General features: G+C 51.9%; 1 protein-coding gene across 10 annotated transcripts in view; it reads left to right on the top strand.

Annotated features, from left to right (window-relative positions):
• Positions 1-15,564, top strand: part of LOC102271764 (cyclin-dependent kinase 11B) — a 40,522-nt gene that overhangs the window by 8,055 nt on the left and 16,903 nt on the right. For 5 of the 10 annotated variants that reach the window (XM_070385054.1, XM_070385056.1, XM_070385052.1 and 2 more), the window contains 8 exons: positions 199-658; positions 731-866; positions 1,050-1,177; positions 2,566-2,686; positions 3,565-3,618; positions 3,936-4,008; positions 6,312-6,529; positions 15,126-15,249. In XM_070385054.1, coding sequence (XP_070241155.1) covers positions 283-658; positions 731-866; positions 1,050-1,177; positions 2,566-2,686; positions 3,565-3,618; positions 3,936-4,008; positions 6,312-6,529; positions 15,126-15,249 — 1,230 coding nt within the window. In that variant the 5' untranslated portion in view covers positions 199-282. Of the gene's footprint in view, positions 1-198; positions 659-730; positions 867-1,049; positions 1,178-2,565; positions 2,687-3,564; positions 3,619-3,935; positions 4,009-6,311; positions 6,530-7,839; positions 11,391-12,546; positions 12,699-15,125; positions 15,250-15,323; positions 15,371-15,564 lie in introns of those variants that run through there. The other 5 variants (XM_070385057.1, XM_070385058.1, XM_005888851.3 and 2 more) reach the window with 5 other exon arrangements.

The raw sequence follows: 15,564 nt of genomic DNA, 5'->3' as shown, positions 1-15,564 counted from the left end.
AGGTGTGTGGGGAGGGAAGGGAGGCTAGGCTGGTGTAGGCTGTGGTCTCAGTGGGGCACCCGCTCTTGCTCCTTTGGGGCTCCTGGATGCGTGGCCGACTGTGGTCCCGAGTTTGTGCTTTAAGTTACTGTAAGGGGGTGATTGAACCTGGCAGGACCTTGGCCGCTCACAACAACCTCGTCCCGTCCTTTCTGTCAGCTCCAGCCCACGCCCTGCCCGGTGTCACCATGGCTGCCACTTCTGTCCCTGGGTCCCTGACCCGAGCCCTCTGCCACCCCTGAGATGTCGGCATCTGCGAAGCCCCCAGCCCTGGGGGAGCTGGACCCGGGCCCTGGCGAGAAGCCTGGGGGACGGCCGCTCCTGGCCTGGGCCCCCGTGTTCAGCCACCGGAGTGAGAAGATCGCGTTGGGCCAGAGCGATGGCAGCCCCGAGGAGCAGGTGCTCACAGTCACCGTCACAGAGACTACCGTCATCGAGGCAGACCTGGGCGTGTGGGGCGCCCGCGCCCTGACCTACCTCACGCTCTGGTTCTTCTTTAGCTTCTGCACCCTGTTTCTCAACAAGTACATCCTGTCCCTGCTGGAAGGGGAACCCAGCATGCTAGGTACCCGCCTCGGCTGGTGGGGACGGAGCCCCGGGGAACCCCTCTGTTCACTAGGTACCTGCCCGGGCTGGGGGGGATGGAGCCCTGGGGAACCCCTCTGCTCACGGGCCTTGTCTCCTCCTCCAGGGGCTGTGCAGATGCTCTCAACCACGCTTATTGGCTGTGTTAAAATATTCGTTCCCTGCTGTTTGTATCAGCACAAAACTCGGCTTTCTTACCCACCCAATTTCATCATGACCATGCTGTTCGTGGGCCTGATGAGGTAAGCCCGCTGACATTTCAGGTTGGGTGTCTGAATTATTTGTTTTTGTGAAACCTCTTCCCCCAGCTGGCTGGCTATTAGCATCAGGTGATCCTGGGAGTGGGGAGCAGGGTGGGGCAGACCCTCCAGGCTGACTCCTGAGGGAGGGAATGCACTGATTTGTGAGGCTTTTGATTGTCTTAGGTTTGCAACAGTGGTGTTGGGTCTAGTCAGCCTGAAAAATGTGGCGGTGTCCTTTGCTGAGACTGTGAAGAGCTCAGCTCCCATCTTCACTGTGATCCTGTCGCGGACGGTCCTGGGGGAGCACACTGGTGAGCAGCCCCCCACGCCCGGCCTCATCGCGCCTCTGTGTCCCTCCAAGGCTCAGCAGATGGGACTCAATCACAGATCTCTAAGCTGGGCCGGGGCAGGCACTGTCCAGCTGCACACACGTCCCTGACTCTCCTGCCAGCCTGTAGGGGGTGGGGTCCTGTGATGAGCAGACTCATCACATGACTTATGTTTGCCCTGGGGGCAGGAGTGTTGCTCAGAGAGGGAGCTGAGTCGGCTTCAATTAGGAAATGACCAGAAGGTAAAACCAGGCAGCACCCGGCACCCTGGGGAGGAGGTGGTAGGGAGAAGGCACAGCTGGGCACCTCGCAGACCGGGCCCCTGGAGCCAGGCCAGCGTGCAGGTGATGGTAAAGCAGAGTCGGATCAAAGTGTGACCGCAGTTGCTGCAATCCCACACAGCAGGAAACAGCCTGACCGCACTGGTGCCTTCACACACAGGGGCTTCCAGGGCCTTAGGGACGCCAGGCCACAGCGAAGGCACTGTCTGGCTGGAACAGTTAGGAAATCTTGATAAAATGCAATTTGTTGGGGAGAATGACTGAGGTACCCAGACTTGTGGGGCCAAGGTGTGGAGTTCCCAGAGGGGTGACCCCCGAAGGCACCCCAGCAGAGCCGCCTCATGGGTCCTGGCAACGGGCACAGCCCCAGCAGAGCCCTGAGCCCACCACCGCCCACCGCGCAGGCGTCTGCCTCCTTGGTGGCCTCCCAGCCACAGTCCCACGTGTGGTCCATGCCCAGCAGACAGCTCCTTCCACGGTGACACTCAAGGCCTCACAGGCCCATGGATTTGCTGTGTGGACAGCACTGTCCTGGGTGGGGTAGTGGTCACAGTCTCAGGAGGTTACCAGATTGTCTGAAGGCTGCACTTCTGCTCTGTTTTGCTAAGCGTGAAAGGCTTGTCCCTTCGTCTGCTTTGAATTTCAAGATAAATGAAATGCCATGTCTGAAATCCAAGTAGAGGCATGGGAGGTGGGGGGACTGGAGGCCCTGTGCCCACTGACAAAGTTTTCTGTTGTCCCGAAAGGACTTTCTACCTTGTTGTCAAGACTGTTGGTTATGAAGGCAGGAGGGCTGGACGCCCTGAGGTGTGGGGCCTCCTTCCTCCCCTAGCCTTCCCTGGAGACCACCCTTCACCCTTTGTTTCACAAGTGAGAGCTTGGCGACTGTGGGGTGGGGTGCAAAAATCGGGGCTTGGAGCTGGCAACTCTGGTGTGGAGCCCTCTGCGCCACGTGCCTGGCCGGGGTAGGTGACACAGGCATGTGCTATTTTTTCCCTCCAGTGAGAAGTAAGCGAGCAGAACACCCCTGGGGGGCAGCTGGGTCCACTGGGGGGCACTGCAGCCCAGCCATGTGCTCTCCCTCTGCAGGGCTACTGGTCAACCTTTCCCTCATCCCGGTCATGGGTGGCCTGGCACTGTGCACAGCCACCGAGATGAGCTTCAACTTCCTGGGGTTCTCAGCCGCCTTGTCCACCAACATCATGGACTGGTGAGTCTGCAGGGTGGGAGCTGGGCATGTGAGGCCCACTGCTGGAGTGCAGGCATCAGGCCCGATGGCTGACAGCTGCACGCAGCCTGCTCTTGCACGTCGCCATCTCTGAGGGGAGAAGGGAGGCGGCAGCGGCACTTATGTCTAAGCTTGTGTCATTGCTGGTACTTCCAGAGAGACCAGAGGGTCTCCGAGTGGTGCATGAGTAAAGCGAGAAACCACCTTTCATTCCATCTGACACTTGCTGTGTTTCCTTCAGCCTCTTCTCTGCCTCTCTAGTTCCCAGAAACATAGCCCAGCTCAGTCCCAGTTTGCATCTCACCTGTAACTCCAGCACAGGATGGTCTCAGAAGCCTCCTCACTCACCGGCAGATGCTTCAGACCTCCTGGCCGCTGTCCTGCAGGGACTGTCCTTGCACGAGTCCCGCCAGGTTTCCCGCTGGCCTGCAGTGTCAGCCCTAGAGGAGGCGGGCCTGTGAGTGTCTTCCCCCAGCCTCACTTTGGTTCAAGTCCCCTTGGCCAGAGCTGGGGGCAGTGTTGGTGGTCTGGAAGCGGACACTGTCCTGTCTCCTCTCAGCCACCACTGGCCTTCCCAGCCAGGAGTTCTATCCCTGTTTCCCTGGGTCTTCCTGTGCTCATACTGTCTGTCCTGTGGCTGTGGCTGATTTGTGGGAGCTCTGGGTGCCAAGAGGGGCTCTGTGCAGAGCTGGGTAACCCCAGGCATGCTCTCCACCTCTGAGACCTCAGCTTACCCACCTCTGAAAGGGGCAGCTCGGCCTGGCTCATGGATGCCCCACGTGTACCTGTTTCCAGAGGACAAGGCACTTCGAATGAGGTGGTCTCTGAGCTCACATAATCTCTTCTCTTCTTTCTTCTAGTTTGCAGAATGTTTTCTCCAAAAAACTCCTCAGTGGGGACAAATACAGATTCTCGTAAGTGTCACTGCCCCACAGAGACCAGAGAGCCCTGGACCCCAGCCCCAACACTCCCAGACCACCCTGGACCCCAGCCCCAACCCTCCCAGAGCTCCCTGTGCCCTAGCCCTGACCCTTCCATTTCCCTGGTGCCTTTAAAAGAACCTTGTTGAAACTGGGGAGAAAAACCTACCTGTTTCCAGTTGCCCTTGGGCAGGGATGCTGTCACTGTCCTGTAGCAGGGGAGAAGAGGGTAGCAAGGCTGGGGGTAGGGTAGGTAGGCCGGGGTGAGGCTGGAGGGGTTGGGAGGCTCAGACGCCTGCCCTGTCCTGCAGGGCTGCAGAGCTGCAGTTCTACACTAGCACAGCGGCCGTGGCTATGCTCGTCCCAGCCTGGATCTTCTTCATGGTGAGTCCCACCATCACAGTCACCTTCAAGGGGGTGAGCCTGGCACTGTGTGGCTGCCACGCGCTTGAGGGGGCCTGACCGATGCAAACCCAAGCAGGTCCGGTGCCTGTGAGGGCTGGGCTGCAGCCCCAGTTCTGGAAACTTTGGCAGAAGGGTGTTAGGCACACTCTTGCGTTGTTGCCTTTTGGCCACACCTCATGGCTTGCAGGACCTTCCTTCCCCAGCCCTGGGCACAGCAGTGGAAGAGCTGAGTCCCCACCACCAGGCCAACTGGCGGCCACTCCAGCTGGTGGCCAGCTGCAGGGAGCTCCTGCAGCTGCTTCTTATTTCTTCTCTTACTTAAAACATTGTGACCATCACAGAATAAGTCACAGGACAGAAACATGTAAAACAGAGGGTCTCTCCCCAGCCGCTCGCACGCCCCCTCCTAGTGGAGCTGCTCCCTCTGTGTGTTTCTATGGCCACAAAGCTGCATACGTGTGTCGTGAGTCCCATAGGAGCGCAGGTGTGCGTCTGCGTGGACCTGTCTTCTCAACACGGTGGCGCTGGGCTGTCCAGTCCAAGCTCTGCCCTGACCCACCAGACGCAGTGGTCTGGCCCTGCCTCTGCCCTGTACACGCAGCACATGACAGGGAGTTCCGTATGTCATGTCTTTCGTGGGTGAGGATGTTTCTCTGGGTTGTGTCCGTGGATTGGAATGGTTGAGAAAAAGAACATGCGTATCTAAACTTACTCTGGTATGATAAATACCTATTAAATTTACCGTTCTGGCCGTTTTCTAGTGTACGTCAGGTATGTTGTTCACATCGTTGTGTGACCATCACCCCAGTTTTTTCATCGTCTCAAACTGAAGCTCTGACCCATTAAATGCTAACTCCTCACACCACCCCACCCCACCGGGTGGAGGGGGCAAGACTTACCCTACCCCCCAGAGTTCCAGCTGGGCCTGAGAGTTAAACTGACTTAGATCAACAGGAGGCAAGCACATAGGTTCATTTAATATGAGCTTCATGTGATGCCAGAGCAAATGAAGCCCCAAACAAGTGGCAGAACCTCAGTGCTTCCACGTCAGGGTGAATGAGAAGGTGATTGTGGGCAAATGACTGAGACACTGGGGCGGCTGAAGGGGGACGAGAGGGATGATGACAAGGCCCCTGAATCCCCTCTCCTCCTGGTTGCAGGGAAGGGGCAGCTCCCATGTGGGGTTTGTCTCCTGCTTCTGGGAAGGAAAAGAGAGGTCAGAGCACCCTTCTGGCACCTGCTGTTTTCTCAGTGCTTTGAGCTCAAAAATAATCCTTATGCCGAAGAGACAAACGTTGGGGGAGGGGTTCTGAATTTGGTTACCCTCTCCCCCACCCCCGGTTCCCACCCTCCTACCTTGTGTCTTTGTGACTCTGACTCCTCCAGGGACCTCACAGAAGTGGAATCACATCAGATTTGTCTTCTTGCATCTAGTTCATTTCACTCAACTTCATGTCATAAGGTCCGTCCACGGTGGAGCAGGTGTCAGGACCTCTTCCCTGTTTAAGGCTGAATAGACAGACGTATGGCTGGACCACATTTTGTTTACCCATCTTCCAATGGTGGACATTTGGGTTGCTTCCACTTTTAGGCTGTTATGAGTAATGTTGTTCTGAATGTGAGTGCGTAAGTACTTTTTCAAGACCCTGCTATCTGTTCTTCAGGGTACAGACCACAAGGGGAGTCCTGGCTCACATGGGCAGTTGTGTGTGTAATTTTTTGAAGGTTGACTAGTCTGTTTTCCCACGGCAGTCGCACCATTGTGCATTCCTACCTCCAGTACTCAGGGTCCAACTTCCCTGTCCTCGCCAGTGCTTGTTGTTTTCTGGTTTTTGTTTTTTGATGGCAGCCATCCCAATGAGTGGGAGCAGGTACCTCACTGTAGTTTTTTTTCCCGAGGCTTTTTATTTGTTTGTTTTGGCTGCACTGGGTCTTCATTGCTATGCTTGGGCATCTCACTGTGGTGGCTTCTCTGGTTGCGGAGCACAGGCCCTGGAGTGCTGGCTCATCTGTGGCACACGGGCATGGTCGCGACATCGCATGCGGGATCTTCGTTCCCTGGCTGGGACGGAGCCCGAGTCCCATGCGTTGTAAATTCTAAACCACTGGACTACCAGGGAAGCCCCCTTGGTGTAGTTTTGATTTGTTCTTCCCTGATTGTCAGTGATGTTGGGCATCTTGTCACGTGCTTAGAGGCTGTGTGTGTTTCGTGTGTAAAGTTTTGATCATTGCCGTCCACGTGCTGCCCCAGAGTCCTCTGCAGTGTCATTCCCTTTACCCAGACCCCGGGGCACAGGTGCCACCAGAGTTCCCCCAGGGGCCACACAGCAGCCATCCCTCTGGCTCTGGTGCAGGACCTGCCGGTGATCGGGAGGAGCGGGAGGAGCTTCCGCTACAGCCAGGACGTGGTGCTGCTTCTGCTGGCAGATGGCGTGCTGTTCCACCTGCAGAGCGTCACGGCCTACGCCCTCATGGGGAGGATCTCCCCTGTGACCTTCAGGTAAGGACAGGAGATGAGGTGCATCTGGGTCACGTGTAGAGGGGAACGCTTGCCATTTGATGTTTTTATCAGAGGGCTCTGTGATTGTGGGTCACAAGTGTAGTGATCGCTGTGCCCAGTGGTCATAATTACTTGGCCATTCTGTATTGGTGCCATTTGAAACATGAATAGGAAAGCCTGTGAAATAGATTTTTAGGGGGATTCCCCACTGGGAATCTGTGCACAGAAGAGAGTTCCTTTCAGTGTTGTGAGGTACTTCTCCCCAGAACAGCACTGTCCGGGGAATCTCCTGGGATGATAGAGGGTGGGAGCCCCTGGCCGTGTGTGGATCCTGAGCACCTAGAACTGGCAGAGTGCTGAGGAGTCGAAGTCTGTTTTTCTGACTTTAATCAGCTCGCACTCAGCAGCCCCACTGACTCCCTGCTGGGAACTCAGCACCAAGCTTGGGTTTCATGAGCTTCTTCCCTAACTGGACAGCCTTAGTGCTGATTTGACACCAGAGGGGTTTTGGTAACAGAAAGGAAGGAGCCCAGGTCACCAGCAAGCCTGAAAACCCACCCAGTGATTGTCCTTGGATTTGGCTGTCATGTTGTTGTGGAAACTTTTTAGCAGCCCTTTGTCCTTTAACTTCAGAACAGTCACGGGAGAGCAGGATTGTCCGCAGATCTGAGGGCCTCAGGGGCCTCGCGCTGCTCTCAGACCTGGCAGCCTCTTCCCACATCCTGGGAGAGGGGCCTGCAGGGCTGTCAGGGCCGCCTGGGTGCCACGTCCCCTGACTCAAATGGTCAGTATGTTTTATGAGTCTGTTTCCTGTATGACAACAGGAATTATTTCCAAATATCCCTGAAACTTTGCTTTTCAGGGGTTGTTAGTGACGGTCCATATAAAGACAGGAAACTGGTTCTTTTTAAGGGAAATAGCTTATGGCAGAAAAATACAAAAGTTAACTTTAAATTATCCATAATGGCAGCCCAGGAGACAAACCCTTGTGGTCATTGCATCCTCACGAGGTCCCAGCAGTGAGCAAGCAGCATGGTGTCATTTCCAGACAGCTTTCCTAAGGGAGCACTTCCCACTCTGTGGAGAGTAGGCCGCAGTGTTGGGGGTGAAAGCTGTAATGCCTACAGTTCACTTAGAAATATTTCCATCAAAGAAAGGACAAAGTAAGGCACAAGACTGAGCCTGAAGATGCCACCCAGCTCTGTTGTCCCTCTTCTCTGTGATCTCTATTCTAGTAGGTAGGACCCCAACACAAAGGGGGGTTAGCGGAGGTGCCTATGGCCCCCGCTGACCTCCCTGCTCTCCTGCAGCGTCGCCAGCACTGTAAAGCATGCCCTGTCCATCTGGCTCAGCGTCATCGTTTTCGGTAACAAAGTCACCAGCCTGTCAGCTGTGGGTACCGTGCTGGTCACAGCTGGCGTCCTGCTCTACAATAAGGCCAAGCAACAGCAGCGCGAGGCCATGCAGAGCCTGGCCTCGGCCACCACCCAGCCCCCGGATGGCAGCTCTGAGCTGCTGCTCCCCCAGGACCCCCGGCCACACCACTGAATCCCAAAGCCATGGGGGCACCACACTACCCCCTCTTCGCTGACGGGGGAACCCCTTTGCCTCTCTCTCCCTGTGGACAGCGGGTGTGGGACCACCTGGCTCTACAGGTCACAGTCATTGTGGGAGGCAAGGTGGGCAGCCTTTTCCGCTTTTTTCTGGGGCTGTCAGTCAGAACTGGCAGGAACTTGAATTGGGTTGGAGAACACAGCTGCCACTGAGCCATGGCTGAGCCCCCTGACAACCTCCTCCTGGCAGCCTCTGCGCACCCCAGCATCTGGGCCAGGCCCCAACTCCTCTGTGAGTGATGACCACTTGGGAAGCTGGAGCTGTGTCCAGGTTCCAGCGGGCACCCCCTCAGTTGGAGCCAGTGTGGGGTACCGGCTCCTTCATGCCAGCCATCAGCAGCTGCTGGAGTCCACCCTGCTCCTTGGCCATTGGGGATCTGCTGGGCTTGGCCAAGCTGAGGCCCCCAGGGCCAGGGCATGGAGGCCACTGCAGTGGGCATAGTGGCATGGGACAGATGGGGTGAGAACCTGGGGTTCCCTGCTCCTGAGGACAGGATGTCTATCTCCTCTACCCAAGGCAGAGCTGTCGCATCAGTACCACTTAGGGAAGGTGGGCTGCCCCTCCCCACATCTGCTATGCTGAGCCTCCCACCTCCAGAGTGTCCTGTCCCTTGTGGGCAGCCAGGTTGCACCCCCCCCACCTCAACACCGAGACCCAGATGTGGTTTCCGGCCTGAAAGCTACAGGTAGATGACCACAAGGCAAGGCGGGGCTGTGTCCCTTCTGTTCCCATACTCGTAGGTTAGAGGCAGGCTCTTCTAAAGGGGCTCCAGGAGCCCGTTTCCACCCAGCCAGTCTCGAGCCTCCTGGTCTCACTGACAAGGGTGTTATGATTTCCCCCTCGTAAACGATGAGCAGGACGAATGTGGAGTGTTTACACTTTTGTCATGCTGCATTTTAAATGACAGTGTAAGTTTTAAAAGGAAACACAGGTACAGATGGCTTCTGGAATGCATGGACTGTGCTGGGTAAACCAGAGTCAGACCCACGGCCCAGCCCGGCCCTCCAGGTGTTTAAGGCTCCACCTCTCTCTTTACTCCTCGCCCCACATCCTGTTGGAACTTCTGGTCAGGGTGGAGCCCCCCTCCCACCTACCAGACTGGAGCTCTGGGATTTGTCAGGCACAGCCCAACTCAGGGGCCGCGGGCTGGCCACCTGCCCGTCTCTAGCCGGCCTGTGGGATGGAGCGACCCGAGGGCACAAGTGGCCCACGAGTCTTGGGAACAGTCCCTGCTGTCCAGGCCCTGGCGCCTTAATTGCTTCTCTGGTTTTCTGGTTGGCTTCTCAACTGGAAAATATAAACCAGCCCTTCCTGGAGAGCAAGTCTCTTAGAAACAAAGAGCAATAAGTGCATCTCATTAAGTTCTGCCGACTTTGAAAGTCTGTCGTGATGAGGGATTAAAAATGGGGCCTTTTAACTACAAACAACCTTTTATGAAGCTGACCTCCTTGCTCAGAGGTCAGCAGGTCACACGCAGCTTCCCTGTACAGGGTAGCAGGTGTCTTTCCCAGGTTTCCCCCCTTTCCTCTTTTTCTGCTTACCCTTAAACAAAGCTAAAGAGGATGCTGGGGCAGTGGCTGGGGCAGCGCATTGCTCTGTGAGGACCAGAGGGAAAGCACCACTTCTGGGGGGCTCTTGCCTCTGCCCTCAGACTGGGGCCACAACACCTGCAGCTGCTGGCGAGACATGAAGAAGGGGAGCATGTGTGTCGCCAGCTGCAGACTGTCATCTGAGAGTGAGCAGGTGCCAGCTGCTTGTGTCTGAGTGTTGTTAGGGGCCTCTTTTGATTTTCCAGATTTGGGGACCAGAAAAGATTTTCCTAAATTATTAGTAAATGAGGCAGTTTCTAGCAAAGCTGCTTTTGGGGCATCCCCTTATCCCCAGCAGGGAGTCCGGGGCCTGGCACCCACAGGACACATGCTGTGGCTGTATTCCGTCCATTGACTGCCCAAAGTCGTCCACATGGTGGGCGTTTCTGGGAGGAGAGTCAAACCCCACAGCCTGCGTGGGCGTTTGCTTAATAACTGTACAGACATGTTTTTTAATTAACTTTGTCTAGTAGTTTTCTAGTATGTTCCTTTCACTGCACCGTCGCAGGCCAGCTTGTACCAACGCCAACACTAGGTCCATTTCCTCTGGGTCCATGGTCGTTGTCCATGTCTTTGTAATCAAACTCATGAACCAGGCTTCCAACTCTGGTCATCTGCTTGCTTACGTCAATACTTAGAGATCTCTGGCTTTCAAGGAAATTTCCACTGTTGAGTGGCATGAAAGGCTTTTTTAAAAAAAAAAAAATTCTGATAGTCATAACTTCTTGCATATTAGCATTAAAATCATCTGCCTTGGAAAGCTGAGAATACTCTTGCATAATCCAAAATGTGTCTTTAATTTGTAAGTTACACAATAAAAATGTGCTGCACGAAGAGTAAGCCACGTGGAACCGCGCTAGCCGCAGGCCCTTGAAATGCTTGCCCCAAACCGAGGGACTTTGCCTCCCGTGTGGCACTGACTGTCCTGTGGATGGTCATATATAGACAGGTCAGCAGAGACCACAAAAAATGCAACACGACTTTCTACATCTGTCCAGGGGATGTGCTTCCTGAGGCCTGGAAGTATTTTCACTATTTACCTAGGTTGGAAAAATTAAACAAGGATGCTATTACAGGTAGAGACCCTCTTCTGTTTGCCTGTGACCAATGTTGTAGTAAGGGCTCTGTTCTTTTCCAGAATATGTTCTTGCCCTGGTTGGGACCTTTTCATTTTCCTAGCTTATAATAAGAACGCTCCTGCTTCCCTGATGAGTCGGCCTGTTTCTCTCTCCTGAAGAGCAAAGAGCAGCCAGGTGGTTGTGCTGACCATCACTTGGCTTGCTCACCCTGATGCTCTGACTATAAAACCTTCCAGTTTTCTCTCTCTGTAGTATTTCCTCCTCTTCTCTGGAGGGCTTGGATGCTGCCATTGCATCCTTGCCTAGATGTCCAGACTGACTTGGAAACTGTTCTAATTGGCAAAGTCTTTTTTTCTTGCTTTTAACTTGAGGGAAACTGGCATTCAGTTGATGTGCTATTTCTAGACTGTAGATGTGTGAGTTGAGTCTGAACCCACCCAGGGAGTATTGTGAACCCACCATTGCAGAGGGTCACAGTGAGGGTGACTTTCCCATACTGAAAAACTTGAAAATTATATGAATAAATTGTCTATATCAGAACCAAATTATACTTGCTTTACACCAAAAAAAAAAAAACAACTGTGGAGAACTAAAAGTACATTACTCAAAATTTTAGTGTTTATTTCACCTATTCCAGTATTTATGCAATTAGATCAATTTTTCCTAGAAAAATGGTGGTTACATAATCTAGTGAGTCACTGTGTATTCTGCTATGGTAATACATCAATGCTGTATAATTAATCCTGTGGATGCCTACTGGTTACTCTGTCCAAATTAAGCTACCATGGTAGCAACTATCTAGGACTCTTGTTCTGCAAAAGTAAAATAAATGTTCAGTGTGTACTTTGCTTTCTCCTTTGTGTAAGACTCAAGTGTTTGGGCTACTGAAATGAACATGGGTGGGTTCTTACTGCCTTCATCTGTTTTTTGAAGGTTTTTCCTGTCACCAAAAACTAAGGAAGCAAAACAAGAGCTTGGGCACAGAAAAAACATTTCTTTCCAGGAAGAGAAAGAATTTCACTTCCACACACCCTCTTTGGGCCCTAATTTCTTGTCAGATTTTTCTACATTTTCCACTTCTGGCCAGGTAGTAAACTGGAGGTGACGTTAAGTGGTAAAGAATTCGCTTCCCAAAGTAGGAGATTCAAGAGAGGAAGGTTCAATCACTGGGTTGGGAAGATCCCCAGAAGGAGGAAATGGCAACTCACTCCAGTATTCTTGCCTGGAAAACTCCATGAACAGAGGAGCCCGGTGAGCTACAGTCCATGGGGTCGCACAGAGTCGGACACGACTGAGTGCACACACTGCAAGTGAATGATACTTGTTTACCGTTCTCTTCCTGAGAGTCACGATGTCGCATTACCATTTTTCTGTGACCACAAAAGTTCGAAGAATAATTTGCTTGAACTTCAGCAGGTTTGAGGCCGAACCTCAGGATTCAATGTGTTTAAAAACCTTCGCAGGCGAGCCTGAGTAAGCACTAACAGTCATCCCTGGTCTTCGCACAGCTGAAAATCCTGCGGTAACCGCTCTTCCCGCCCCGCTCCGTAAGCAAGATTCGTCTCCTTTTAGGAAGATTCAGGGTCTTGCCCCGGGGTCACGGGAGCGGGGAGAGAAGACACAGTCACGACCACCCAACCAGGCTGGTCCAGACACCTGCCGGCTCCGAGCCTCCGCCCCTAGAGTTGTCACCAGCCTGCGCCAAGGCCGGAAGTGACGCGCAGCGCGCTCCCGGCACTCTTCAGGGCGGGAGTCGGCGGCGGGGACGCGTCTTAGCTAGTCATCAGCCCGGCGCCGACGCAGGAAGTGACGACATTACTGTCGCGCGCCGGGCGCTGTTTTTTCTCAGGCTCCGGGACCGGCGGCGGCGGCGGCGGCGGCGCAGGGGTAAGTGGAGGCGGGGCGGGCCGGGCAGGGGCCACGGCGCGACCAGCTCACTCGATCTCTCCGGTCCCGGCGGGCCTCGGGCGCGTGGACCGGGCTGGGCTACACTCCTCGCCTCCCCGGCCCATCTCGCTCTGCGCGGAACTCGGAGTCGCGGAGGCGGCGGGCCCAGGCGTTCCCCGAGCTAACTCCAGCCCGGCCGAACCCCGGGTTAGCACGACTGAAACTCCAAAACCGGGCCCCGCTGCCTGGTTTGCGAGCGCGCCCTTCGAGTCCTTCACTCCAGACCTCCCCTAATCTTGTGATGGGGCTGCCGCCGTCAAATGGGCCAGTGGCCCACGCGGCCCAGGTGGTCTTTCAAATAAATTCTCCTGACGGCGAGAACAGTTCTCGGTGAGTGCCAGGTACCTAACTACGAGCTTTACCTGGGAGATCTCACTTAATCTTCTGTGATACCGTCACACAGGTGGTTTTCTTACCGTTTACAGAATGAGGTGAAGTAACTTTCCCTAGACCGTACAGGAATGACAGAAAAGAGGTTGGAATACAAGCAGTCGCTTTCCGCGACCCATCACTCTTTTTTTGAAACCTTTCCCCCCGCCCCTTATTTTCCATTGTTAAAAATCAGAGTATAGTTGATTTACAATGTTGTAAATGTTAATATTTCTACTGTACAGCAAAGTGATTCATTTATATATATATATATACACACACGCACACACACACGCATGTTTTTAATATTCTTTTCCATTATGATTTATCACAAGAAATTGAAAATAGTTCCCTGTGTTGTACAGTTGGATTTGGCTGTTTATCCATCGTATATATACTAGTTTGCATCTGCTAATCCCAAAGTCCCACTCCATCTCATTTCCATCCTTCCCCCTTGGTAATCCCCAGTCTTTTGTATATGTCTGTGAATCTGATTCTGTTTCATAGATAAATTCACTTGTGTCATATGTTCAAGTCCACATACAAATGATATCATAAAATATTTGTCTTTCTGACTTCACTTAGTATGATAATCTCTAGGTCATCTATGTTGCTGCAAATGGCATTTCATATTTTTTTTTTATGGCTAAGTGGTATTCCTGTGTGTGTGTGGCATGTATAGGTATATATACCACATCTTTATCCGGTCATCTGTCAGTACACATTTAGATTGTTTCCATGTCTTGGCTGTTGTGAATAGTGCTGCTATGAACATAGAAGGCACATGTATAACTTTCTTAATTATAGTTTTGTCTGGATATATGTTCAGGAGTGGGATTGCTGGGTCATAGGGTAGCTCTGTTTTTAGTTTTCTGAGGAGCTTCCATACTGTTCTCCATAGTGGCTGCAGAAATTTACATTCCCACCAACAGTGTAGGAGGGTTCCCTTTTCTCCACACCCTCTTCAGCATTTATTTGTTGTCGTTCAATCACTCAGTCATGTCTGACTCTTTGCGACCCTATGGACAGACATGCCAGACTTCCGTGTCCTTCACGATCTCCCGGAGCTTGCTGAAACTCATGTCCATTGAGTTGGTGATGCCATCCAACCATCTCATCTGCTGTCATCCCCTTCTCCTCCTACCTTCAATCTTGCCTAGCATCAGTCTTTTCCAATGAGTCGACTCTTTGCCATTAACAATGTTCAAAGTAAATGAACCAATAATCATGGCCATCCTGACCAGTGTGAGGTGATACCTCATTATATTTTTGATTTACATTTCTCTGATAATTAATGATGTCGAGCATCTCTGCATGTGCGTATTGGTCATTTGTATTTCTTCTTTGGAGAAATGTCTATTCAAGTCTTCAGTCCATTTTTCGATTGAGTTTTCTGGTTTTTGTTATTGAGTTGTGTGAGGTGTGTGTATATTTTGGAAATTAAACCCTTGTCAGTCACATTGTTTGCAGATATTTTCTCCCAGCCCATAGGTTGTCTTTTTGTTTTGTTCATCATTTCTCTGCTGTGTAAAAGCTTGTAAGTTTGATTAGGTCCCATTTGTTTAGTTGTTGCCTAGGAGACTTACTAAGGAAACATTAGTACGATTTGTGTCAGATATTGTTTTGCCTATGACGTCTTCCAGGAGTTTTAGAGTGTCATGTTTAAGTTTTATGTTTAAGTCTTTAAGCCATTTTGAGTTTATTCTTGTGTATGGTATGAGGATGTGTTTGAATTTCATTGATTTATATTCAGCTGTCTAACTTTCCCAGCACCACTTGCTGAAGAGATTTTCTTATCCATGATATATTCTTGCCTCCTTTGTCGAAGATTAATTGACCATAGGTGTGTGGGTTTATTTCTGGCATAGCTCATCCCTCTTAACAAAGATTTCTACTGAAGCGCTCAAAAGTGGTGAGGCAGAAGTGTCCAGGAACAGCGTAGCATCAAACCATAGCTTGCTGTGTCCTGAAGCAGTTTGAATTCTTGTCTTTTTGCAGTGTTTTAACTCAAATGGGTGATGAAAAGGACTCTTGGAAAGTGAAAACTTTAGATGAAATTCTTCAGGAAAAGAAACGACGGAAGGAACAAGAGGAGAAAGCAGAGATAAAACGCTTAAAAAATGTAAGCTATGTTTTTTAAGTAAGTGTTTTTATTTTAAAGGAGATTTAATTTCTTTGCCCTCATTTTTCCATTAGAACAACGCTTCTTCGGTGAAGTTCTTTTGTACTTCCAAATGTCTCAGGTGAGCCCAAAATCTATTCTAAAAATTAACAAAAACATTCAGATGCTCAGTTTACTTTGAAGACAGATTGATAACTTACTAAAAAGCTGCATATAGATGACCACAGCTACATGGAAAACAAAGTATTTTGAACCTAAAATCATTAGTGCAGTTGAACTAATTTTTCTCATTTCATCATTATACTCATGATACCA

This window comes from Bos mutus, chromosome 16 (assembly GCF_027580195.1).
Source record: "Bos mutus isolate GX-2022 chromosome 16, NWIPB_WYAK_1.1, whole genome shotgun sequence".
Classification (NCBI taxonomy): domain Eukaryota; kingdom Metazoa; phylum Chordata; class Mammalia; order Artiodactyla; family Bovidae; genus Bos; species Bos mutus.
The sequence above is the reverse complement of the archived record's forward strand: the minus strand, read 5'-3'. Positions and strand labels throughout refer to the sequence as shown.